Source organism: Mustelus asterias, unplaced genomic scaffold (assembly GCF_964213995.1).
Source record: "Mustelus asterias unplaced genomic scaffold, sMusAst1.hap1.1 HAP1_SCAFFOLD_3482, whole genome shotgun sequence".
Taxonomy (NCBI): Eukaryota; Metazoa; Chordata; class Chondrichthyes; order Carcharhiniformes; family Triakidae; genus Mustelus; species Mustelus asterias.
Window position 1 is genome coordinate 1 of NW_027593427.1, and position 25,766 is coordinate 25,766.

A 25,766-nucleotide genomic window follows, 5' to 3' on the forward strand; every position below is an offset into this window, starting at 1 on the left:
GGGGGGAGGGGCACAGCCAGGGGGGAGGGGCACAGCCAGGGGGGAGGGGCACAGCCAGGGGGGAGGGGCACAGCGAGGGGGGAGGGGCACAGCGAGGGGGGAGGGGCACAGTGAGGGGGTACCTTGGTTGTCAGCAGGCCTCCACTGCTGACAAATCCATGGCCGAATATCTTCTCGTAACGCAGGATGCTGCCTCGGGAATATTGCTTATTGTCCAGGAATTGCTGGAATGTTTGGAATCCCTGATTGGCGGAGGGATTGCGGATGATCTTCTGCAGGAGCCAGCACACCTGGTTCTGATTCTGCTTCAGCTGAGAGAGAGAAAGAGAGAGAACCTCAGAGAGAGAGAGAGAGAGAGACAGAGAGAGAGAGAGAGAGAGACAGAGAGAGAGAGAGACACACACCGAGAGAGAGACAGAGAGAGAGAGAGACAGAGAGAGAGAGAGAGACAGAGAGAGAGAGAGAGACACACACACAGAGAGACAGAAAACTCAGAGAGAGAGAGAGAGACAGAGAGAGAGACAGAGAGAGAGACAGAGAGAGAGACAGAGAGAGAGAGAGAGACACACAGAGAGAGAGAGAGACACAGAGAAGAGAGAGACACAGAGAGAGAGAGAGAGACACACAGAGAGAGAGAGAGACACAGAGAGAGAGAGAGAGAGACACAGAGAGAGAGAGAGAGAGACACAGAGAGAGAGAGACACACAGAGAGAGAGAGAGACACAGAGAGAGAGAGACAGAGAGAGAGAGACAGCGAGAGAGAGACAGAGAGAGAGAGACAGAGAGAGAGAGACAGAGAGAGAGAGACAGAGAGAGAGAGAGACAGAGAGAGAGAGAGAGACAGAGAGAGAGAGAGAGACCCTGAAGGGATCTCAGAGACCCCACTACCCGAGATACACCCACCGTGTTGTGAGGCACACTGCCCCCACCTCAACCCCCCCACCCTCTCCACACAGCCCCTCCATCACTCAGCCTCCCTCCCTCCCCCTCAGCCTCTACCCTAGGGCTCTGTACTGGGACCTCTGCTATTTGTGTATAAATGATTTGGAAGAAGGTGTAACTGGTGTAATCAGCAAGTTTGCGGATGACACGAAGATGGCTGGACTTGCGGATAGCGATGAGCATTGTCGGGCAACACAGCAGGATATAGATAGGCTGGAAAATTGGGCGGAGAGGTGGCAGATGGAGTTTAATCCAGATAAATGCGAAGTGATGCATTTTGGAAGAACTAATGTAGGGGGGAGTTATACAATAAATGGCAGAGCCATCAAGAGTATAGAAACACAGAGGGACCTGGGTGTGCAAGTCCACAAATCCTTGAAGGTGGCAACACAGGTAGAGAAGGTGGTGAAGAAGGCATATGGTATGCTTGCCTTTATAGGACGGGGTATAGAGTATAAAAGCTGGAGTCTGATGTTGCAGCTGTATAGAACGCTGGTTCGGCCACATTTGGAGTACTGCATCCAGTTCTGGTCGCCGCACTACCAGAAGGATGTGGAGGCATTAGAGCGAGTGCAGAGAAGGTTTACCAGGATGTTGCCTGGTATGGAGGGTCTTTGCTATGAGGAGAGATTGGGTAAACTGGGCTTGTTCTCCCTGGAAAGACGGAGAATGAGGGGAGATCTAATAGAGGTGTACAAGATTATGAAGGGTATAGATAGGGTGAACAGTGGGAAGCTTTTTCCCAGGTCAGAGGTGACGATCACGAGGGGTCACGGGCTCAAGGTGAGAGGGGCGAAGTATAACTCAGATATCAGAGGGATGTTTTTTACACAGAGGATGGTGGGGGCCTGGAATGCGCTGCCAAGTAGGGTGGTGGAGGCAGGCACGCTGACATCGTTTAAGACTTACCTGGATAGTCACATGAGCAGCCTGGGAATGGAGGGATACAAACGATTGGTCCAGTTGGACCAAGGAGCGGCACAGGCTTGGAGGGCCGAAGGGCCTGTTTCCTGTTCTGTATTCTTTGTACCCCCCCTCCTCCTCCCCCCATCCTCCTCCCCCCCCCTCAGCCTCTCCCTCCTCCCCCCCCTCCATCTCAGCCTCTCCCCCCTCCTCCTCCCCCCTCTCCTCAGCCTCTCCCCCCTCCTCCTCCCCCCTCCCCTCAGCCTCTCCACCCCCCTCCCCGTACCTTGATGTAAGCCTGCACGGACTTGCTCATGACGATTTCGAATCCCCAGACGGATTCCCCCGGTACGGTTTCCCGCAGCACTCCGGAGGTGAGGATGTGGTTGTAATCGGCTGGCACCCGGTACAGGGTGGGATTGAACTCCCTCCTGACATTACCTCAGCGAGGAAAACGGAGGAAAAAAAAACTCAATTTCCAATCACAGGCCATTCAGCCCCTCTGCTGGTGGTTCTATCCCACACGAGCCTCCCCCGACTCCCCTCTCCGTCTCCCATCACCATCTCCTCCTATCCCTTTCCATGTTTCAGTTCGTGTCCAGCTGTCCACCCCAGACGCACTCGGACCCCGTCCCGAGCTCAGAGCCAGTAGAACTGGCCAATCGAGTCTTCAGTTTGGGGGTCCTTCTACATCTTATGTATTATCATTCCTGGGACATGGGTGTCGCTGGCTGGGCCCAGCATTTATTGCCCATCCCTAGTTGCCCCTTGGAGGGCAGTTGAGAGTCACCCACATTGCTGTGGCTCTGGAGTCACATGTAGGCCAGACCGGGGTAAGGACGGCAGATTTCCTTCCCTAAAGGGAACCAGATGGGTTTTTCCGACAATCGATGCTAGTTTGTCACGGTCGCCGTTACTGAGACGAGCTTTATAATTCCCGATTTTATCCGTGGAATTTAAATTCCACCAGTAACTGTGATTGGATTCGAACCCAGGTCCCCCGTCCCCACAGAGCGTTACCCTGGATTACTCACCCAGAGACAATCCCACGACGCCACCGTCACTGAGTCAGATATTCTCTACGTCACCTAAACAAAGGAGATAGTCATCGACTTCAGGAAGTGTAAAGGAGAACATGCTCCTGTCTACATCAACGGGGACAAAGTAGAAAGGGTCGAGAGTTTCAGGTTTTTAGATGTCAGATCACCAACAACCTGTCCTGGTCCCCCCACGCCGACACTATAGTTAAGAAAGCCCCACCAACGCCTCTACTTTCTCAGAAGACTAAGGAAATTTGGCACGTCAGCTACGACTCTCACTAGCTTTTACAGATGCACCATAGAAAGCATTCTTTCTGGTTGTATCACAGCTTGGTCTGGGCTCCTGCTCTGCCCAAGACCGCAAGGAACTACAAAGGGTCGTGAATGTAGCCCAATCCATCACGCAAACCAGCCTCCCATCCATTGACTCTGTCTACACTTCCCGCTGCCTCGGGGAAAAGCAGCCAGCATAATCAAGGACCCCCACGCACCCCGGACATTCTCTCTTCCACCTTCTTCCGTCGGGAAAAAGATACAAAAGTCTGAGGTCACGTACCGACCGACTCAAGAACAGCTACTTCCCTGCTGCTGTCAGACTTTTGAATGGACCTACCTTGTATTAAGTTGATCTTTCTCTACACCCTAGCTATGACTGTAACACTACATTCTGCACCCTCTCCTTTCCTTCTCTATGAACGGTATGCTTTGTCTGTATAGCGAGCAAGAAACAATACTTTTCACTGTACGTTAATACATGTGACAATAATAAATCAAATCAAAAGTCTGACAGCAGCAGGGAAGAAGCTGTTCTTGAGTCGGTCGGTACGTGACCTCAGACTTTTGTATCTTTTTCCCGACGGAAGAAGGTGGAAGAGAGAATGTCCGGGGTGCGTGGGGTCCTTGATTATGCTGGCTGCTTTTCCCGAGGCAGCGGGAAGTGTAGACAGAGTCAATGGATGGGAGGCTGGTTTGCGTGATGGGATTGGGCTACATTCACAACCTTTTGTAGTTCCTTGCGGTCTTGGGCAGAGCAGGAGCCCCAGACCGAGCTGTGATACAGCCAGAAAGAATGCTTTCTATGGGGCATCTGTAAAAGTTGGAGAGAGTCGTAGCGGACATTCCAAATTTCCTTCGTCTTCTGAGAAAGTAGAGGCGTTGGTGGGGCTTTCTTAACTATAGTGTCAGCATGGGGGGGACCAGGACAGGTTGTTGGTGATCTGGACACCTAAAAACTTGAAGCTCTCGACCCTTTCTACTTCCTCCCCGTTGATGTAGACTGAGGCATGTTCTCCTTTACGCTTCCTGAAGTCGATGACAATCTCCTTTGTTTCCTTCTCTATGAACGGTATGCTCTGTCTGTATAGCGCGTAAGAAACAATACTTTTCACTGTATCCCAATACATGTGACAATAATAACTCAAATGTAAATGAGGTATCCATCACCCTACCTGACTGGTAGAAGCAGGACTCCCTGAAAAACAGGTAACCCCCAGGGTTCAGCCAGGACAGCAGACGGGAAGCCAAGCTCAACAACTCCACATCGCTCAGGTACATGAACAGCCAATTTGAGAAGATGACATCAAAGCTGAAAGGTCAAGAGATGCGGGGGTCAAGAAAGGTCAAGGGTCAAGCTCCAATCGCTCGGAAATGGCGGCTCCACAGCCTGAGGCCTGGTCTCGGTTTGAGGTGACGGAGATTCCAACTGCTCCGAACTCCATCCTCACCCAGAGAGGCAAATCTCAGCACCAACACCCCCCAGCACCGAGGGAGCGCCGCACTGTGGGAGGGTCGGTGCTGAGGGAGCGCCGCACTGCGGGAGGGTCGGTGCTGAGGGAGCGCCGCACTGTGGGAGGGTCAGTGCTGAGGGAGCGCCGCACTGTGGGAGGGTCAGTGCTGAGGGAGCGCCGCACTGTGGGAGGGTCAGTGCTGAGGGAGCGCCGCACTGTGGGAGGCTCGGTGCTGAGGGAGCACCGCACTGTGGGAGGCTCAGTGCTGAGGGAGCGCCGCACTGTGGGAGGGTCAGTGCTGAGGGAGCGCCGCACTGTGGGAGGGTCAGTGCTGAGGGAGCGCCGCACTGTGGGAGGGTCAGTGCTGAGGGAGTGCCGCACTGTGGGAGGGTCAGTGCTGGGGAGTGCCGCACTGTGGGAGAGTCAGTGCTGAGGGAGCGCCGCACTGTGGGAGGGTCAGTGCTGAGGGAGCGCCGCACTGTGGGAGGGTCAGTGCTGAGGGAGCGCCGCACTGTGGGAGGGTCAGTGCTGAGAGAGCGCCGCACTGTGGGAGGGTCAGTGATATCCAGGCCGGGAATGTTAATCGGAAGCGTCACCAGTTTCTCATTTTGTTTTCTTCTGAAAGGGCGGTGGAACTTCCAAAAAGGGGGGAAATACTGGAAAAGGAGACATCTCCAGGGCTGTGGGGAAGGAGCGGGGGGGGGGGGGGGGGAGGGGGGAGTAATTGGATAGATCTTTCAAAGGGCTAGCACAGGAGGAGTGGGCTGAATGGCCTCATTGTGAGAGTATGACATCCGACATCACACTCCAGTCCAGTTTAGAGACTGGCTCCTGTTAAAATCCCGGGATCGCTCCCGAACGCCAGTGTTTGATATCTAACACGCCGAGGGTCGTGAAGCCTGGGTTGTAGGCCCGAGAGCCACACACCTGTTGCTCGGCAACTCCAGCTGTGTGATGTCGGCCTGCAGGAAGCTGATGTTGACGTGTTGACTGTTCAGCTCACGATTCTTCGTCACAAACTTCGCCATGAAGTCCACCGCCGTCACGTGGGCGGCCAGCTTGGCCAGATGTCCCGTGAACCTCCTGACACGGACAGAGAGTTCAAACCACAGAGTTAGCACAAACCCGTCATGTTAGCGCCAACCCTTCAGCCCCACCCACCCTCACTGGGCTACAGGGTCCCCCCCGCCACTCCTCTCCTGAAGGTGCAGACTCTCACTGGGTTACAGGGTCCCCCCTCCTCTCAAGAACAAGAACAAAGAACAATACAGCACAGGAACAGGCCCTTCGGCCCTCCAAGCCCGCGCCGCTCCCTGGTCCAAACTAGACCATTCTTTTGTATCCCTCCATTCCCACCCCGTTCATATGGCTATCTAGATAAGTCTTAAACGTTCCCAGTGTGTCTGCCTCCACCACCTTGCCCGGCAGCGCATTCCAGGCCCCCACCACCCTCTGTGTAAAATATGTCCTTCTGATATCTGTGTTAAACCTCCCCCCGCCTCACCTTGAACCTATGACCCCTCGTGAACGTCACCACCGACCTGGGGAAAAGCTTCCCACCGTTCACCCTATCTATGCCTTTCATAATTTTATACACCTCTATTAAGTCTCCCCTCATCCTCCGTCTTTCCAGGGAGAACAACCCCAGTTTACCCAATCTCTCCTCATAACTAAGCCCTTCCATACCAGGCAACATCCTGGTAAACCTCCTCTGCACTCTCTCCAAAGCCTCCACGTCCTTCTGGTAGTGTGGCGACCAGAACTGGACGCAGTATTCCAAATGCGGCCGAACCAACATTCTATACATCTGCAACATCAGACCCCAACTTTTATACTCTATGCCCCGTCCTATAAAGGCAAGCATGCCATATGCCTTCTTCACCACCTTCTCCACCTGTGACGTCACCTTCAAGGATCTGTGGACTTGCACACCCAGGTCCCTCTGCGTATCTACACCCTTTATGGTTCTGCCATTTATCGTATAGCTCCTCCCTACATTATTTCTACCAAAATGCATCACTTCGCATTTATCAGGATTGAACTCCATCTGCCATTTCTTTGCCCAAATTTCCAGCCTATCTATACCCTTCTGTAGCTTCTGACAATGCTCCTCACTATCTGCAAGTTCTGCCAATTTTGTGTCGTCCGCAAACTTACTGATCACCCCAGTTACACCTTCTTCCAGATCGTTTATATAAATCACAAACAGCAGAGGTCCCAATACAGAGCCCTGCGGAACATCACTAGTCATAGGCCTCCAGCCGGAAAAAGACCCTTCCACTACCACCCTCTGTCTTCTGTGACCAAGCCAGTTCTCCACCTATCTAGCCACCTCCCCCTTTATCCCATGAGATCCAACCTTTTTCACCAGCCTACCATGAGGGACTTTGTCAAACGCTTTACTAAAGTCCATATAGACGACATCCACGGCCCTTCCCTCATGAACCATTCTGGTCACTTCTTCAAAAAACTCCACCAGGTTAGTGAGGCATGACCTCCCTCTCACAAAACCATGCTGACTATCGTTAATGAGTTTATTCCTTTCTAAATGCGCATACATCCCATCTCTAAGGATCTTCTCCAACAACTTCCCCACCACGGACGTCAAGCTCACTGGCCTATAATTACCCGGGTTATCCTTCCTACCCTTCTTAAATAACGGGACCACATTAGCTATCCTCCAATCCTCTGGGACCTCACCTGTGTCCAGTGACGAGACAAAGATTTGCGTCAGAGGCCCAGCGATTTCATCTCTCGTCTCCCTGAGCAGCCTTGGATAGATTCCATCAGGCCCTGGGGATTTGTCAGTCTTTATATTCTCTAACAAACCTAACACTTCCTCCCTTGTAATGGAGATTTTCTCCAACGGTTCAACACTCCCCTCCGAGACACTCCCAGTCAACACATCCCACTCCTTTGTGAATACTGACGCAAAGTATTCATTTAGGATCTCCCCTACTTCTTTGGGCACCAAGCATAATTCCCCACTTTTGTCCCTGAGAGGTCCGATTTTTTCCCTGACAACCCTTTTGTTCCTAACGTATGATAAATGCCTTGAGATTCTCCTTAACCCTGTCTGCCAAGAACATTTCGTGACCCCTTTTTGCCCTTCTAATTCCCCGTTTGAGTTCTTTCCTACTTTCTTTGTACTCCTCCAGAGCTCCCTCCGTTTTTAGCTGCCTGGACCTAACATACGCCTCTCTTTTCTTTTTGACCAGTCCCTCAATTTCCCTGGTTATCCACGGTTCTCGAATCCGACCCTTCCTATCCTTCTTTTTCACAGGCACATGCCTATCCTGTAGCCCTAACAACTGTTCCTTAAAAGACTGCCACATACCAGATGTGGATTTACCCTCAAACAGCCTCTCCCAATCAAGAGCTGCCAATTTCTGCCTAATCCCACTAAAGTTAGCCTTCCCCCAATCCAACACCTTACCCTTGGGACACCACTCATCCTTTTCCATCACTATCCTAAAGCTAACAGAATTGTGGTCACTATTTGCCACATGTTCCCCTACCGAAACTTTGAAGACCTGCCCGGGCTCATTCCCCAGTACGAGGTCCAGTATAGCCCCCTCTCCAATCGGGCTATCTACATATTGTTCCAAAGAACCCTCCTGTACGCATTTTACAAATTCCTCCCCATTCAGAGTCCCAGCTCTCAGCGATTTCCAGTCTATACCAGGGAAATTGAAGTCTCCCACTACAACAACCCTATTTTTCCTGCACCTATCCAGTATCTCCTGACATATCCGTTCTTCCACTTCACTTGGGCTGTTGGGGGGCCTGTAGTACACCCCCAACATAGTGACTGCGCCCTTCCTGTTTCTAAGCTCCACCCAGAGTGACTCGTTATACGACCCCTCTGAATTGTCCTCCCTCTGCACCGCTGTAATATGCTCTCCAACTAATACCGCTACTCCCCCACCTCTTTTGGTCCCTCCTCTGTCTCGCCTAAAACACTTGGACCCCGGAATATTCAGCTGCCAGTCCTGTCCCTGTTTCAACCAAGTCTCTGTCACCGCAACCGCATCCAAATTCCTCGTGCGCATTAAGGCCCTAAGTTCGTCTGTCTTACCTGCTATGCTCCTTGCTTGAAGTATAAGCACTCCAGACCTCCAGGCCCAGTGAGGTCGTCCTCCCCCAGAGTGCTCTTCTTCTTTGCCAGCCTTGTCCCAGCCCCAAGCTTGTCCCCAGCCTCTACACTTGTAGACCTAATATTTTGATCCCCACCCCCCTGCCATACTAGTTTAAACCCCCCCGAACTGCACTAGCAAAACTCCCAGCCAGGATATTCGTGCCCTTCCAACTTAGTTGTGACCCGTCCTTCTTGTAGGTGCTGACTCTCACTGGGGTACAGGGTCCCCCCTCTCCTGAAGGTGCTGACTCTCACTGGGGTACAGGGTCCCCCTCCTCTCCTGAAGGTGCTGACTCTCACTGGGGTACAGGGTCCCTCCTCTCCTGAAGGTGCTGACTCTCACTGGGGTACAGGGTCTCCCTCCTCTCCTGAAGGTGCTGACTCTCAGTGGGGTACAGGGTCTCCCTCCTCTCCTGAAGGTGCTGACTCTCAGTGTGGTACAGGGTCCCCCTCCTCTCCTGAAGGTGCTGACTCTCACTGGGGTACAGGGTCCCCCCTCTCCTGAAGGTGCTGACTCTCACTGGGGTACAGGGTCCCCCTCCTCTCCTGAAGGTGCTGACTCTCACTGGGGTACAGGGTCCCTCCTCTCCTGAAGGTGCTGACTCTCACTGGGGTACAGGGTCTCCCTCCTCTCCTGAAGGTGCTGACTCTCAGTGGGGTACAGGGTCTCCCTCCTCTCCTGAAGGTGCTGACTCTCAGTGTGGTACAGGGTCCCCCTCCTCTCCTGAAGGTGCTGACTCTCACTGGGGTACAGGGTCCCCCCTCTCCTGAAGGTGCTGACTCTCACTGGGGTACAGATTCCCCCTCCTCTCCTGAAGGTGCTGACTCTCACTGGGGTACAGGGTCCCCTCTCCTCTCCTGAAGGTGCTGACTCTCACTGGGGTACAGGGTCCCTCCTCTCCTGAAGGTGCTGACTCTCACTGGGGTACAGGGTCTCCCTCCTCTCCTGAAGGTGCTGACTCTCAGTGGGGTACAGGGTCTCCCTCCTCTCCTGAAGGTGCTGACTCTCACTGGGGTACAGGGTCCCCCTCCTCTCCTGAAGGTGCTGACTCTCACTGGGGTACAGGGTCCCCCTCCTCTCCTGAAGGTGCTGACTCTCACTGGGGTACAGGATTCCCCCTCCTCTCCTGAAGGTGCTGACTCTCACTGGGGTACAGGGTTCCCCCTCCTCTCCTGAAGGTGCTGACTCTCACTGGGGTACAGGGTCCCCCCTCTCCTGAAGGTGCTGACTCTCACTGGGGTACAGGGTCCCCCCTCTCCAGAAGGTGCTGACTCTCACTGGGGTACAGGGTCCCTCCTCTCCTGAAGGTGCTGACTCTCAGTGGGGTACAGGGTTTCCCCTCCTCTCCTGAAGGTGCTGACTCTCACTGGGGTACAGGGTCCCTCCTCTCCTGAAGGTGCTGACTCTCACTGGGGTACAGGGTCTCCCTCCTCTCCTGAAGGTGCTGACTCTCACTGGGGTACAGGGTCCCTCCTCTCCTGAAGGTGCTGACTCTCACTGGGGTACAGGGTCTCCCTCCTCTCCTGAAGGTGCTGACTCTCACTGGGGTACAGGGTCCCCCTCCTCTCCTGAAGGTGCTGACTCTCACTGGGGTACAGGGTCCCCCTCTCCTGAAGGTGCTGACTCTCACTGGGGTACAGATTCCCCCTCCTCTCCTGAAGGTGCTGACTCTCACTGGGGTACAGGGTCCCCTCTCCTCTCCTGAAGGTGCTGACTCTCACTGGGGTACAGGGTCCCTCCTCTCCTGAAGGTGCTGACTCTCACTGGGGTACAGGGTCCCTCCTCTCCTGAAGGTGCTGACTCTCACTGGGGTACAGGGTCCCCTCCTCTCCTGAAGGTGCTGACTCTCACTGGGGTACAGGGTCCCCCTCCTCTCCTGAAGGTGCTGACTCTCACTGGGGTACAGGGTCCCCTCTCCTCTCCTGAAGGTGCTGACTCTCACTGGGGTACAGGGTCCCCTCTCCTCTCCTGAAGGTGCTGACTCTCACTGGGGTACAGGGTCCCTCCTCTCCTGAAGGTGCTGACTCTCACTGGGGTACAGGGTCCCCCCTCTCCTGAAGGTGCTGACTCTCACTGGGGTACAGGGTCCCCTCTCCTCTCCTGAAGGTGCTGACTCTCACTGGGGTACAGGGTCCCCTCCTCTCCTGAAGGTGCTGACTCTCACTGGGGTACAGGGTCCCCTCCTCTCCTGAAGGTGCTGACTCTCACTGGGGTACAGGGTCCCCTCTCCTCTCCTGAAGGTGCTGACTCTCACTGGGGTACAGGGTCCCTCCTCTCCTGAAGGTGCTGACTCTCACTGGGGTACAGGGTCCCTCCTCTCCTGAAGGTGCTGACTCTCACTGGGGTACAGGGTCCCCCCTCTCCTGAAGGTGCTGACTCTCACTGGGGTACAGGGTCCCCTCTCCTCTCCTGAAGGTGCTGACTCTCACTGGGGTACAGGGTCCCCTCCTCTCCTGAAGGTGCTGACTCTCACTGGGGTACAGGGTCCCCTCCTCTCCTGAAGGTGCTGACTCTCACTGGGGTACAGGGTCCCTCCTGCCCTGAAGGTGCTGACTCTCACTGGGGTACAGGGTTCCCCCTCCTCTCCTGAAGGTGCTGACTCTCACTGGGGTACAGTGTTCCCCCTCCTCTCCTGAAGGTGCTGACTCTCACTGGGGTACAGGGTCCCCCCTCTCCTGAAGGTGCTGACTCTCACTGGGGTACAGGGTCCCCTCCTCTCCTGAAGGTGCTGACTCTCACTGGGGTACAGGGTCCCCCTCCTCTCCTGAAGGTGCTGACTCTCACTGGGTACAGGGTCCCCCTCCTCTCCTGAAGGTGCTGACTCTCACTGGGGTACAGGGTCCCCCTCCTCTCCTGAAGGTGCTGACTCTCACTGGGTACAGGGTCCACTCCTCTCCTGAAGGTGCTGACTCTCACTGGGGTACAGGGTCCCCCCTCCTCTCCTGAAGGTGCTGACTCTCACTGGGATACAGATTCCCCCTCCTCTCCTGAAGGCGCTGACTCTCAGTGGGGTACAGGGTTCCCCCTCCTCTCCTGAAGGTGCTGACTCTCACTGGGGTACAGGGTTCCCTCTCCTCTCCTGAAGGTGCTGACTCTCACTGGGGTACAGGGTCCCCCCTCCTCTCCTGAAGGTGCTGACTCTCACTGGGGTACAGGGTCCCCCCTCCTCTCCTGAAGGTGCTGACTCTCACTGGGGTACAGGGTCCCCCCTCCTCTCCTGAAGGTGCTGACTCTCACTGGGGTACAGGGTCCCCCTCCTCTCCTGAAGGTGCTGACTCTCACTGGGGTACAGGGTCCCCTCTCCTCTCCTGAAGGTGCTGACTCTCACTGGGGTACAGATTCCCCCTCCTCTCCTGAAGGTGCTGACTCTCACTGGGGTACAGATTCCCCCTCCTCTCCTGAAGGTGCTGACTCTCACTGGGGTACAGGGTCCCCTCCTCTCCTGAAGGTGCTGACTCTCACTGGGGTACAGGGTCCCCTCCTCTCCTGAAGGTGCTGACTCTCACTGGGGTACAAATTCCCCCTCCTCTCCTGAAGGTGCTGACTCTCACTGGGGTACAGGGTCCCTCTCCTCTCCTGAAGGTGCTGACTCTCACTGGGGTACAGGGTCCCCTCCTCTCCTGAAGGTGCTGACTCTCACTGGGGTACAGGGTCCCCTCCTCTCCTGAAGGTGCTGACTCTCACTGGGGTACAGGGTCCCCTCCTCTCCTGAAGGTGCTGACTCTCACTGGGGTAGAGGATCCCCCTCCTCTCCTGAAGGTGCTGACTCTCACTGGGGTACAGGGTCCCCTCCTCTCCTGAAGGTGCTGACTCTCACTGGGGTAGAGGATCCCCCTCCTCTCCTGAAGGTGCTGACTCTCACTGGGGTACAGGGTCCCCTCCTCTCCTGAAGGTGCTGACTCTCACTGGGGTACAGGGTCCCCTCCTCTCCTGAAGGTGCTGACTCTCACTGGGGTACAGGGTCCCTCTCCTCTCCTGAAGGTGCTGACTCTCACTGGGTTACAGGGCCTCCCTCCTCTCCTGAAGGTGCTGACTCTCACTGGGGTACAGGGTCCCCCCTCTCCTGAAGGTGCTGACTCTCACTGGGGTACAGGGTTCCCCCTCCTCTCCTGAAGGTGCTGACTCTCACTGGGGTACAGGGTCCCCCCTCCTCTCCTGAAGGTGCTGACTCTCACTGGGGTACAGGGTCCCCCCTCCTCTCCTGAAGGTGCTGACTCTCACTGGGATACAGATTCCCCCTCCTCTCCTGAAGGTGCTGACTCTCACTGGGGTACAGGGTCCCCTCCTCTCCTGAAGGTGCTGACTCTCACTGGGGTACAGGGTCCCCTCCTCTCCTGAAGGTGCTGACTCTCACTGGGGTACAGGGTCCCCCCTCCTCTCCTGAAGGTGCTGACTCTCACTGGGATACAGATTCCCCCTCCTCTCCTGAAGGTGCTGACTCTCACTGGGGTACAGGGTCCCCTCCTCTCCTGAAGGTGCTGACTCTCACTGGGATACAGATTCCCCCTCCTCTCCTGAAGGTGCTGACTCTCACTGGGGTACAGATTCCCCCTCCTCTCCTGAAGGTGCTGACTCTCACTGGGGTACAGATTCCCCCTCCTCTCCTGAAGGTGCTGACTCTCACTGGGGTACAGATTCCCCCTCCTCTCCTGAAGGTGCTGACTCTCACTGGGGTACAGGGTCCCCTCCTCTCCTGAAGATGCCGACTCTCACTGGGGTACAGATTCCCCCCTCCTCTCCTGAAGGTGCTGACTCTCACTGGGGTACAGGGTCCCCTCCTCTCCTGAAGGTGCTGACTCTCACTGGGGTACAGGGTCCCCTCCTCTCCTGAAGGTGCTGACTCTCACTGGGGTACAGATTCCCCCTCCTCTCCTGAAGGTGCTGACTCTCACTGGGGTACAGGGTCCCCTCCTCTCCTGAAGGTGCTGACTCTCACTGGGGTACAGAGTCTCCCTCCTCTCCTGAAGGTGCTGACTCTCACTGGGGTACAGAGTCTCCCTCCTCTCCTGAAGGTGCTGACTCTCACTGGGGTACAGGGTCCCCCCTCCTCTCCTGAAGGTGCTGTCTCTCACTGGGGTACAGATTCCCCCCTCCTCTCCTGAAGGTGCTGACTCTCACTGGGGTACAGATTCCCCCTCCTCTCCTGAAGGTGCTGACTCTCACTGGGGTAGAGGGTCCCCCTCTGAGTGCGCGCCGGGATGTCGGAGGAGAGGAGGGGGAAACTTACCCAATCCCTGCTCCCAACTCCAACAGCCGCTTTCCCCGGAGAGGGGGCAACATGGAGAGGATCTCGGGGGTCTCCAGCTGTGTGATGACCTCCGCACTCGAATCCAACATCATCTCCTCGATCGTCGCCTTGCTGGAATGTTCCGCCCAGAAAGCGGACATGGTCTTCCTTGCTCCGGCTGCGGCAAAGGGAAGGAATCAACATTTACTCCGAGCTCCAGCTCACAACAAGGCCATTCAGCCCATCTACTGGCGTGTCAGTCCCACACCTGCCTCCTCCCACCCGCCTCACCGGAACGTTCCATTCCCCTCGCTCTCCACAGTTTGAGACTGATTCCCGTCCAAAGTGACTGAGAGATTCCGCACCCTTTAATATCCCACCCAGTCTAATCCCACTCTCCACCCTCACACCCCGCACCCTTTAATATCCCACCCAGTCTAATCCCACTCTCCCCCTCACTCCCCGCACCCTTTAATATCCCACCCAGTCTGAACCCACTGTCCCCCTCACTCCCCGCACCCTTTAATATCCCACCCAGTCTAATCCCACTCTCCCCCTCACTCCCCGCACCCTTTAATATCCCACCCAGTCTAATCCCACTCTCCCCCTCACTCCCCGCACCCTTTAATATCCCACCCAGTCTAATCCCACTCTCCCCCTCACTCCCCGCACCCTTTAATATCCCACCCAGTCTAATCCCACTCTCCACCCTCACACCCCGCACCCTTTAATATCCCACCCAGTCTGAACCCACTGTCCCCCTCACTCCCCGCACCCTTTAATATCCCACCCAGTCTGAACCCACTATCCCCCTCACTCCCCGCACCCTTTAATATCCCACCCAGTCTAATCCCACTCTCCCCTCACCCTTTAATATCCCACCCAGTCTAATCCCACTCTCCCCTCACCCTTTAATATCCCACCCAGTCTAATCCCACTCTCCCCCTCACTCCCCACACCCTTTAATATCCCACCCAGTCTGAACCCACTGTCCCCCTCACTCCCCGCACCCTTTAATATCCCACCCAGTCTAATCCCACTCTCCCCCTCACTCTCCGCACCCTTTAATATCCCACCCAGTCTAATCCCACTCTCCCCCTCACTCCCCGCACCCTTTAATATCCCACCCAGTCTAATCCCACTCTCCCCCTCACTCCCCGCACCCTTTAATATCCCACCCAGTCTAATCCCACTCTCCCCCTCACTCCCCACACCCTTTAATATCCCACCCAATCTAATCCCACTCTCCCCCTCACCCTTTAATATCCCACCCAGTCTAATCCCACTCTCCCCCTCACTCGCTGCACCCTTTAATATCCCACCCTGTCTAATCCCACTCTCCCCCTCACTCCCCGCACCCTTTAATATCCCACCCAGTCTAATCCCACTCTCCCCCTCACCCTGTAATATCCCACCCAGTCTAATCCCACTCTCCCCCTCCCTCCCCGCACCCTGTAATATCCCACCCAGTCTAATCCCACTCTCCCCCTCACTCCCCGCACCCTTTAATATCCCACCCAGTCTAATTCCACTCTCCCCCTCACTCGCTGCACCCTTTAATATTCCACCCAGTCTAATCCCACTCTCCCCCTCACTCCCCGCACCCTTTAATATCCCACCCAGTCTAATTCCACTCTCCCCCTCACTCCCCGCACCCTTTAATATCCCACCCAGTCTAATCCCACTCTCCCCCTCACTCCCCGCACCCTTTAATATCCCACCCAGTCTAATCCCACTATCCCTCTCACTCGCTGCACCCTTTAATATCCCACCCAGTCTAATCCCACTCTCCCCCTCACTCCCCGCACCCTTTAACATCCCACCCAGTCTAATCCCACTCTCCCCATCACTCCCCGCACCCTTTAATATCCCACCCAGTCTAATCCCACTCTCCCCCTCACTCCCCGTACCCTTTAATATCCCACACAGTCTAATACCACTCTCCCCCTCACTCCCCGCACCCTTTAAAATCCCACCCAGTCTAATCCCACTCCCCCCTCAATCCCCGCTCCCTTTAATATCCCACCCAGTCTAATCCCACTCTACCTCTCACTCCCCGCATCCTTTAATATCCCCCAGTCGAATCCCACTCTCCCTCACTCCCCGCACCCTTTAATATCCCACCCAGTCTAATTCCACTCTCCCCCTCACTCCCCGCACCCTTTAATATCCCACCCAGTCTAATCCCACTCTCCCCACATCCTTTAATATCCCACCCAGTCTGAACCCACTGTCCCCCTCACTCCCCGCACCCTTTAATATCCCACCCAGTCTAATCCCACTCTCCCCCTCACTCCCCGCACCCTTTAATATCCCACCCAGTCTAATCCCACTCTCCCCCTCACTCCCCGCACCCTTTAATATCCCACCCAGACTAATCCCACTCTCCCCGCACCCTTTAATATCCCACCCAGTCTAATCCCACTCTCCCCCTCACTCCCCGCACCCTTTAATATCCCACCCAGTCTAATCCCACTCTCCCCCTCACTCCCCGCTCCCTTTAATATCCCACCCAGTCTAATCCCGCTCTCCCCCTCACTCCCCGCTCCCTTTAATATCCCACCCAGTCTAATCCCACTCTCCCCCTCACTCCCCGCTTCCTTTAATATCCCACCCAGTCTAATCCCACTCTCCCCCTCAATCCCCACAGCCTTTAATATCCCACCCAGTCTAATCCCACTCTCCCCCTCACTCCCCGCTCCCTTTAATATCCCACCCAATCTAATCCCACTCTCCCCCTCACTCCCCGCTCCCTTTAATATTCCACCCAGTCTAATCCCACTCTCCCCCTCACTCCCCGCTCCCTTTAATATCCCACCCAATCTAATCCCACTCTCCCCCTCACCCTTTAATATCCCACCCAGTCTAATCCCACTCTCCCCCTCACTCGCTGCACCCTTTAATATCCCACCCTGTCTAATCCCACTCTCCCCCTCACTCCCCGCATCCTTTAATATCCCACCCAGTCTAATTCCACTCCCCCTCACTCCCCGCACCCTTTAATATCCCACCCAGTCTAATCCCACTCTCCCCCTCACTCCCCGCACCCTGTAATATCCCACCCAGTCTAATCCCACTCTCCCCCTCACTCCCCGCACCCTGTAATATCCCACCCAGTCTAATCCCACTCTCCCCCTCACTCCCAGCACCCTTTAATATCCCACCCAATCTAATCCCACTCTCCCCCTCACCATTTAATATCCCACCCAGTCTAATCCCACTCTCCCCCTCACTCGCTGCACCCTTTAATATCCCACCCAGTCGAATCCCACTCTCCCCCTCACTCCCCGCACCCTTTAATATCCCACCCAGTCTAAACCCACTCTCCCCCCTCACTCCCCGCACCCTTTAATGTCCCACCCAGTCTAATCCCACTCTCCCCCTCACTCCCCACACCCTTTAATATCCCACCCAGTCTAATCCCACTCTCCCCATCACTCCCCGCACCCTTTAATATCCCACCCAGTCTAATCTCACTGTCCCCCTCACTCCCCGTACCCTTTAATATCCCACACAGTCTAATACCACTCTCCCCCTCACTCCCCGCACCCTTTAATATCCCACCCAGTCTAATCCCACTCTCCCCCTCACTCCCCGCGCCCTTTAATATCCCACCCAGTCGAATCCCACACTCCACGCACCCTTTAATATCCCCCAGTCGAATCCCACTCTCCCTCACTCCCCGCACCCTTTAATATCCCACCCAGTCTAATTCCACTCTACCTCTCACTCCCCGCATCCTTTAATATCTCCCAGTCGAATCCCACTCTCCCTCACTCCCCACACCCTTTAATATTCCACCCAGTCTAATCCCACTCTCCCCCTCACTCCCCGCACCCTTTAATATCCCACCCAGTCTAATTCCACTCTCCCCCTCACTCCCCGCACCCTTTAAAATCCCACCCAGTCTAATCCCACTCCCCCCTCAATCCCCGCTCCCTTTAATATCCCACCCAGTCTAATCCCACACTCCCTCTCACCCCCCACACCCTTTAATATCCCACCCAGTCTAATCCCACTCTCCCCCTCACTCCCCGCACCCTTTAATATCCCACCCTGCCTAATCCCACTCCCCCCTCAATCCCCGCTCCCTTTAATATCCCACCCAGTCTAATCCGACTCCCCCTGTCACTCCCCACATCCTTTAATATCCCACCCAGTCTAAACCCACTCTCCCCCTCACTCCCCGCACCCTTTAATATCTCACCCAGTCTAATCCCACTGCGCCCTCACTCCCCGCTCCCTTTAATATCCCACCCAGACTAATCCCACTCTCCCTCTCACTCCCCGCTCCGTTTAATATCCCACCCAGTCTAATCCCGCTCTCCCCCTCACTCCCCGCACCCTTTAATATCCCACCCAGTCTAATCCCACTCTCCCCTCACTCCCCGCTCCCTTTAATATCCCACCCAGTCTAATCCCACTCTCCCCCCTCAATCCCCACAGCCTTTAATATCCCACCCAGTCTAATCCCACTCTCCCCCTCACTCCCCGCTCCCTTTAATATCCCACCCAGTCTAATCCCACTCTCCCCCTCACTCCCCGCTCCCTTTAATATCCCACCCAGTCTAATCCCACTCTCCCCCTCACTCCCCGCTCCCTTTAATATCCCACCCAGTCTAATCCCACTCTCCCCCTCACTCCCCGCTCCCTTTAATATCCCACCCAGTCTAATCCCACTCTCCCCCTCACTCCCCGCTCCCTTTAATATCCCACCCAGTCTAATCCCACTCTCCCCCTCACTCCCCGCTCCCTTTAATATCCCACCCAGTCTAATCCCACTCTCCCCCTCACTCCCCGCACCCTTTAATATCCCACCCAGTCTAATCCCACTCTCCCCCTCACTCCCCACACCCTTTAATATCCCACCCAGTCTAATCCCACTCTCCCCCTCACTCCCCGCTCCCTTTAATATCCCCCCCAGTCTAATCCCACTCTCCCCCTCACTCCCCGCACCCTTTAATATCCCACCCAGTCTAATCCCACTCTCCCCCTCACTCCCCGCACCCTTTAATATCCCACCCAGTCTCATCCCACTCTCCCCCTCACTCACCGCACCCTTTAATATCCCACCCAGTCTAATCCCACTCTCCCCCTCACTCCCCGCACCCTTTAATATCCCACCCAGTCTAATCCCACTCTCCCCCCCACCCTTTAATATCCCACCCAGTCTAATCCCACTCTCCCCATCACTCCCCGCACCCTTTAATATCCCACCCAGTCTAATCCCACTCTGCCCATCACTCCCCTCACCCTTTAATATCCCACCCAGTCTAATCCCACTCTCCCCCTCACTCCCCGCACCCTTTAATATCCCACCCAGTCTAATCCCACTCTCCCCCTCACTCCCCGCTCCCTTTAATATCCCACCCAGTCTAATCCCACTCTCCCCCTCAGTTTAATATCTCTTGGGCAATGTTGCAGGATTCTATCCGAGGAGATTATGTGATGGATTGGTGAGGAACTCCAGCCTTGGGACCTGTTCGGAGCTGCAGTTTTGCGAGTTGGGTTTTGTAATCGACTGAGGAGTGGGGAGGTGTGCAAATGAGGGAGAGATGTTTTTAATTATGTAATGCGTTGAAATTAACTGGTTGAACCCATTCGGCTGAGGAGTTGGGTTAATAACACACAGAGGGAGCGACCAGAGAAATATTCAATCATCTGCTTAGCGCTGACAATCTATCAGCCACCTCATGGCTCACATTCGGTCTCTCCCTCCCTCCCTCCAGGGGGCAGCATTGAGGGATATCAGCCTCTGGCACCAGTGGAAACACAGTTAACTTCTGATCAAAATGCCCAGAATTTTCCGATCGTTCTGGTGACTGTCGCTGGCGTGCCCCGGCATTTCTTGTCCATCCCTAATTGCCCCTTGAGCAGAGAGTCTCGCTCGGCCATTTCAGAGGGGCAGCTCAGAGTCAACCACATTGCTGTGGCTCTGGAGTCACATGTACGCCAGACCGGGTAAGGACGGCAGATTTCCTTCCCTAAAGGGAACCAGATGGGTTTTTCCGACAATGGGTCATCAGTAGAGTCTTAATTCCAGACTTTTTATGTTGAATTCAAATTCCACCGTCTGCCGTGGCGGGATTCGAACCCGGGTCCCCCCAGAACATGAACCTGGAGACCTCTGGATGAATCATGGCAGATTTCCACATAGCACGTTAATGAGTCACTAAATTCAACACTCACACAGAGCAAACACCACCCCTGGAGGTTACAACTCATTCCCAAATCTCCCTCAACGCTGTCCCCATCAAACACCCCCAGGACAGGTACAGCACGGGGTTAGATACAGAGTAAAGCTCCCTCTACACTGTCCCCATCAAACACTCCCAGGACAGGTACAGCACGGGGTTAGATACAGAGTAAAGCTCCCTCTACACTGTCCCCATCAAACACCCCCAGGACAGGTACAGCACGGGGTTAGATACAGAGTAAAGCTCCCTCTACACTGTCCCCCATCAAACACTCCCAGGACAGGTACAGCACGGGGTTAGATACAGAGTAAAGCTCCCTCTACACTGTCCCCCATCAAACACTCCCAGGACAGGTACAGCACGGGGTTAGATACAGAGTAAAGCTCCCTCTACACTGTCTCCCATCGAACACTCCCAGGACAGGTACAGCACGGGGTTAGATACAGAGTAAAGCTCCCTCTACACTGTCCCCATCAAACACTCCCAGGACAGGTACAGCACGGGGTTAGATACAGAGTAAAGCTCTCTCTACACTGTCCCTCATCAAACACTCCCAGGACAGGTACAGCACGGGGTTAGATACAGAGTAAAGCTCCCTCTACTCTGTCCCCAATCAAACACTCCCAGGACAGGTACAGCACGGGGTTAGATACAGAGTAAAGCTCCCTCTACACTGTCCCCCATCAAACACTCCCAGGACAGGTACAGCACGGGGTTAGATACAGAGTAAAGCTCCCTCTCCACTGTCCCCATCAAACACTCCCAGGACAGGTACAGCACGGGGTTAGATACAGAGTAAAGCTCTCTCTACTCTGTCCCCCATCAAACACTCCCAGGACAGGTACAGCACGGGGTTAGATACAGAGTCAAGCTCCCTCTCCACTGTCCCCATCAAACACTCCCAGGACAGGTACAGCACGGGGTTAGATACAGAGTAAAGCTCTCTCTACACTGTCCCCCATCAAACACTCCCAGGACAGGTACGGCACAGGGTTAGATACAGAGTAAAGCTCCCTCTACATTGTCCCCCATCAAACACTCCCAGGACAGGTACAGCACGGGGTTAGATACAGAGTAAAGCTCTCTCTACACTGTCCCCCATCAAACACTCCCAGGACAGGGACAGCACGGGGTTAGATACAGAGTAAAGCTCTCTCTACACTGTCCCCATCAAACACTCCCAGGACAGGAACAGCACGGGGTTAGATACAGAGTAAAGCTCCCTCTACACTGTCCCCCATCAAACACTCCCAGGACAGGTACAGCACGGGGTTAGATACAGAGTAAAGCTCTCTCTACACTGTCCCCCATCAAACACTCCCAGGAAGGTACTGGTATGTTTAAGTTGCATTCAGCGTGACACAGAGCAGTTCAAAAGGCTGCGTAAATATTTAAGTACTAAATCAATGTTGTTGATAACTCTTCCGCAATGTAACTTTCGCACACACACCCTCCAGCCCAGATCCCAGTGTCAGGCTGTGTGTGTGCACAGAATGTGTACACAGTAACTCGTGTGTCCACGGTGGGTTCAGGGATCACGTACAGAGGTCCTTGGACACGGCTGGCTTGATATCGAGGTTACCACGTCCGTTCCGATCACTCCCAGTGTCAGTAGAAACATGAGGAGGAGGCCATTCCGCCCATCGAGCCTGCTACACCCTTCGTCTCATCTGCTTTAATCTCTTTTCCCCCACCTCCCCCCCATAACCCTCAAACCCCCCCCCCATATCAATCAGCAATCTCTCTAACTCCACCTCAAATATACTCAGTGCCCCCTCCAGCCCCCACCTTCTAGATTCCCTCACCACAGTGGGGGAGGGGAACAGCCTCTCAGCATCCACCCTGTCAAACTGCCCCCCCCCCCGACTTTCGCTCAGAATCAGATATGTGCACAGTTGTACAACTGTGTGCAGTTCTGGTCACCCTATTATAGAAAGGATATTATTAAACTAGAAAGAGTGCAGAAAAGATTTACTAGGATGCTACCGGGACTTGATGGTTTGAGTTATAAGGAGAGGCTGGATAGACTGGGACTTTTTTCTCTGAAGCGTAGGAGGCTGAGGGGTGATCTTATAGAGGTCTATAAAATAATGAGGGGCACAGATCAGCTCGATAGTCAATATCTTTTCCCAAAGGTAGGGGAGTCTAAAACTAGAGGGCAGAGGTTTAAGGTGAGAGGGGAGAGATACAAAAGGGTCCAGAGGGGCAATTTTTTCACACAGGGGGTGGTGAGTGTCTGGAACGAGCTGCCAGAGGCAGTAGTAGAGGCGGGTACAATTTTGTCTTTTAAAAAGCATTTAGACAGTTACATGGGTACGATGGGTATAGAGGGATATGGGCCAAACGCAGGCAATTGGGACTAGCTTAGGGGTTTTAAAAAAAATGGTGGCATGGACAAGTTGGGCCGAAGGGCCTGTTTCCATGCTGTAAACCTCTATGACTGTTTCAATAAGATCCCCTCTCGTTCTTCTAGACTCCAATGAGGGTTCCAGGCCCCCAACCTGCCCAAACCTTTCCCCGTGAGACAAACCCCCCGCCTTCCCCCCAGGAATTAGCCCAGCGAACCTTCTCTGAATGACCTCCAATGTGAGTTTATTCCTCCTGGGATTAAAGAGATCTGGTCTCACTATGAACTTAGGTCCAGATACCGCAGGGACTGGGGCAAGTGATGAGGGAACCAACAAGAGGGGAATACGGACTTGACCCCATCCTCACCAACCTGTCTGCCGCAGACGCGTCTGTCCATCACAGTGTCATTCACAGTCACCACCGCACAGTCCTTGTGGGGACGAAGTCCTGTCTTCACATTGAGAATGACCTCCATCGTGTTGTGTGGCACTGTCACCATGCTAAATGGGACAGATTTCGATCGAGCAACTCAAGGCTGGGCATCCATGAGGTGCTGTGGACCATCAACAGCAGCGGAACTGGACTCCAGCACAACCTGCAACCTCTGGCCTGATACATCCCCCACTCAACCATTACCATCAAGTGTTGTCGACCGGGGAACACTTCAGCAGTCAAGGGCCTCCGATCTTCGGGTAAGCGTTCTCCAAGGCGGCCTTCACGACAGCGCAGAGTCGCTGAGCAGAGACTGATAGCCAAGTTCCGCACACACGAGGACGGCCTAAACCGGGATGTTGGGTTCATGTCACACTATCTGTAACCCCCACGACTTGCCTGGGCTTGCAGAATCTCACTAACCGTCCTGGCTGGAGACAATACACATCTCTTTAACCTGTGCTTAACCCTCTCTACACTCACATTGTCTGGACCTTTAAGACTTGATTACCTGTAAAGACTCGCATTCCAACCATTATCTTGCAATTGTGTCTCTGTCTGTATATGCCGTGTTTGTGAAACCCAACTCTCCACTCACCTGATGAAGGAGCAGCGCTCCGAAAGCTCGTGATTACAATAAACCTGTCGGACTTTAACCTGGTGTTGTGAGACTTCTCACTGTGCCCACTACCACCAAGCCTGGGCATCAACCCTGGTTCAATGGAGAATACAGGAAGGCATCACTGAATCCCCCCCACTATCAACATCCTGGGGGTTACCATCACTGAATCCCCCCACTATCAACATCCTGGGGGTTACCATCACTGAATCCCCCCACTATCAACATCCTGGGGGTTACCATCACTGAATCCCCCCACTATCAACATCCTGGGGGTTACCATCACTGAATCCCCCCACTATCAACACCCTGGGGGTCACCATCACTGAATCCCCCCACTATCAACACCCTGGGGGTTCCCATCACTGAATCCCCCACTATCAACATCCTGGGGGTTCCCATCACTGAATCTCCCACTATCAACATCCTGGGGGTTCCCATCACTGAATCCCCCACTATCAACATCCTGGGGGTTCCCATCACTGAATCTCCCACTATCAACATCCTGGGGGTTACCATCACTGAATCCCCCCCACTATCAACATCCTGGGGGTTACCATCACTGAATCCCCCACTATCAACATCCTGGGAGTTACCATCACTGAATCCCCCACTATCAACATCCTGGGGGTTACCATCACTGAATCCCCCACTATCAACATCCTGGGGGTTACCATCACTGAATCCCCCCCACTATCAACATCCTGGGGGTTCCCATTGACCAGAAACTGAGCTGGACCCAGCCATATAAATACTGTGGCTCCCAGAGCAGGTCAGAGGCTGGGAATCCATCACAGAAAAATCGGAATTGCCAAATACCCAACTAAAAAAAAATCACATCTCACTAAAATAATTATTTGAACCTGGCTGTATCACAGCTCGGTATGGGGCTCCTGCTCTGCCCAAAACCGCAAGGAACTACAAAAGGGTCGTGAATGTAGCCCAATCCATCACACAAACCAGCTTCCCATCCATTGACTCTGTCTACACTTCCCGCTGCCTCGGGGAAATGCAGCCGGCATAATTAAGGACCCCACGCACCCACGGACATTCTCTCTTCCACCTTCTTCCGTCGGGAAAAAGATACAAAGGTCTGAGGTCACGTACCGACCGACTCAAGAACAGCTTCTTCCCTGCTGCCGTCAGACTTTTGAATAGACCTACCTCGCATTAAGTTGATCTTTCTCTACACCCTAGCTATGACTGTAACACTACATTCTACACTCTCTCCTTTCCTTCTCTATGAACGGTATGCTTTGTCTGTATAGCGCGCAAGAAACAATACTTTTCACTGTATCCCGGTACATGTGACAATAATAAATCAAATCAACTTCAGAAACATCCTTTTTAAAAAGGTCAACATGAAGCTGAGGTTTCTTAAAAGGAAATGATTAATTCCAACTGTACAAGAGATTTGAAAAGTGTTGAGCGAAATCTCACCTTCTGCCATCGCTGAGAGTGGGGGATCCTTGTGAAATTTCACTCAAATCGAGTCAATTTGGATACCTTTTCAATGTGAAAAGAAGGGGGACAGAGAGAGACAGAGACTGAGACAGAGAGAGAGAGAGACAGAGACTGACTCAGAGAGAGACAGAGAGAGAGAGAGACTGACTCAGAGAGAGACAGAGAGAGAGAGAGAGACAGAGCAGAGAGAGACAGAGCAGAGAGAGACAGAGCAGAGAGAGACAGTCATACACAGAGAGAGAGACAGTCACACAGAGAGAGAGAGAGACAGTCACACAGAGAGAGAGAGACAGTCACACAGAGAGAGAGAGACAGTCACACAGAGAGAGAGAGACAGTCACACAGAGAGAGAGAGAGACAGTCACACAGAGAGAGAGAGACAGTCACACAGAGAGAGAGAGACAGTCACACAGAGAGAGAGAGAGACAGTCACACAGAGAGAGAGAGAGAGACAGTCACACAGAGAGAGAGAGAGAGACAGTCACACAGAGAGAGAGAGAGACAGAGACTCACACAGAGAGACAGACTCACAGAGAGAGAGAGACAGAGACTCACAGAGAGAGAGACAGAGACTCACACAGAGAGACAGACTCACAGAGAGAGAGAGACAGAGACTCACAGAGAGAGAGACAGAGACTCACAGAGAGAGAGAAAGACAGAGACTCACACAGAAAGACAGACACACACAGAGAGACAAGAGAGAAAGACAGAGACAGTCACATACAGA

General features: G+C 54.1%; 1 protein-coding gene across 1 annotated transcript; it reads right to left on the reverse strand.

Moving 5' to 3' along the window:
* Positions 1-122: 122 nt before the first annotated feature.
* LOC144490599 (uncharacterized) lies at positions 123-25,128 on the reverse strand (the record flags this gene model as incomplete). The annotated part of the gene is made up of 6 exons (XM_078208312.1): positions 25,016-25,128; positions 13,979-14,156; positions 5,540-5,695; positions 4,334-4,470; positions 2,132-2,286; positions 123-311 (listed from the first exon to the last, which is right to left on the reverse strand). Coding segments are annotated over exons 1-6 (825 nt in total), but the record flags the coding sequence as incomplete, so codon positions are not given.
* Positions 25,129-25,766: the final 638 nt, after the last annotated feature.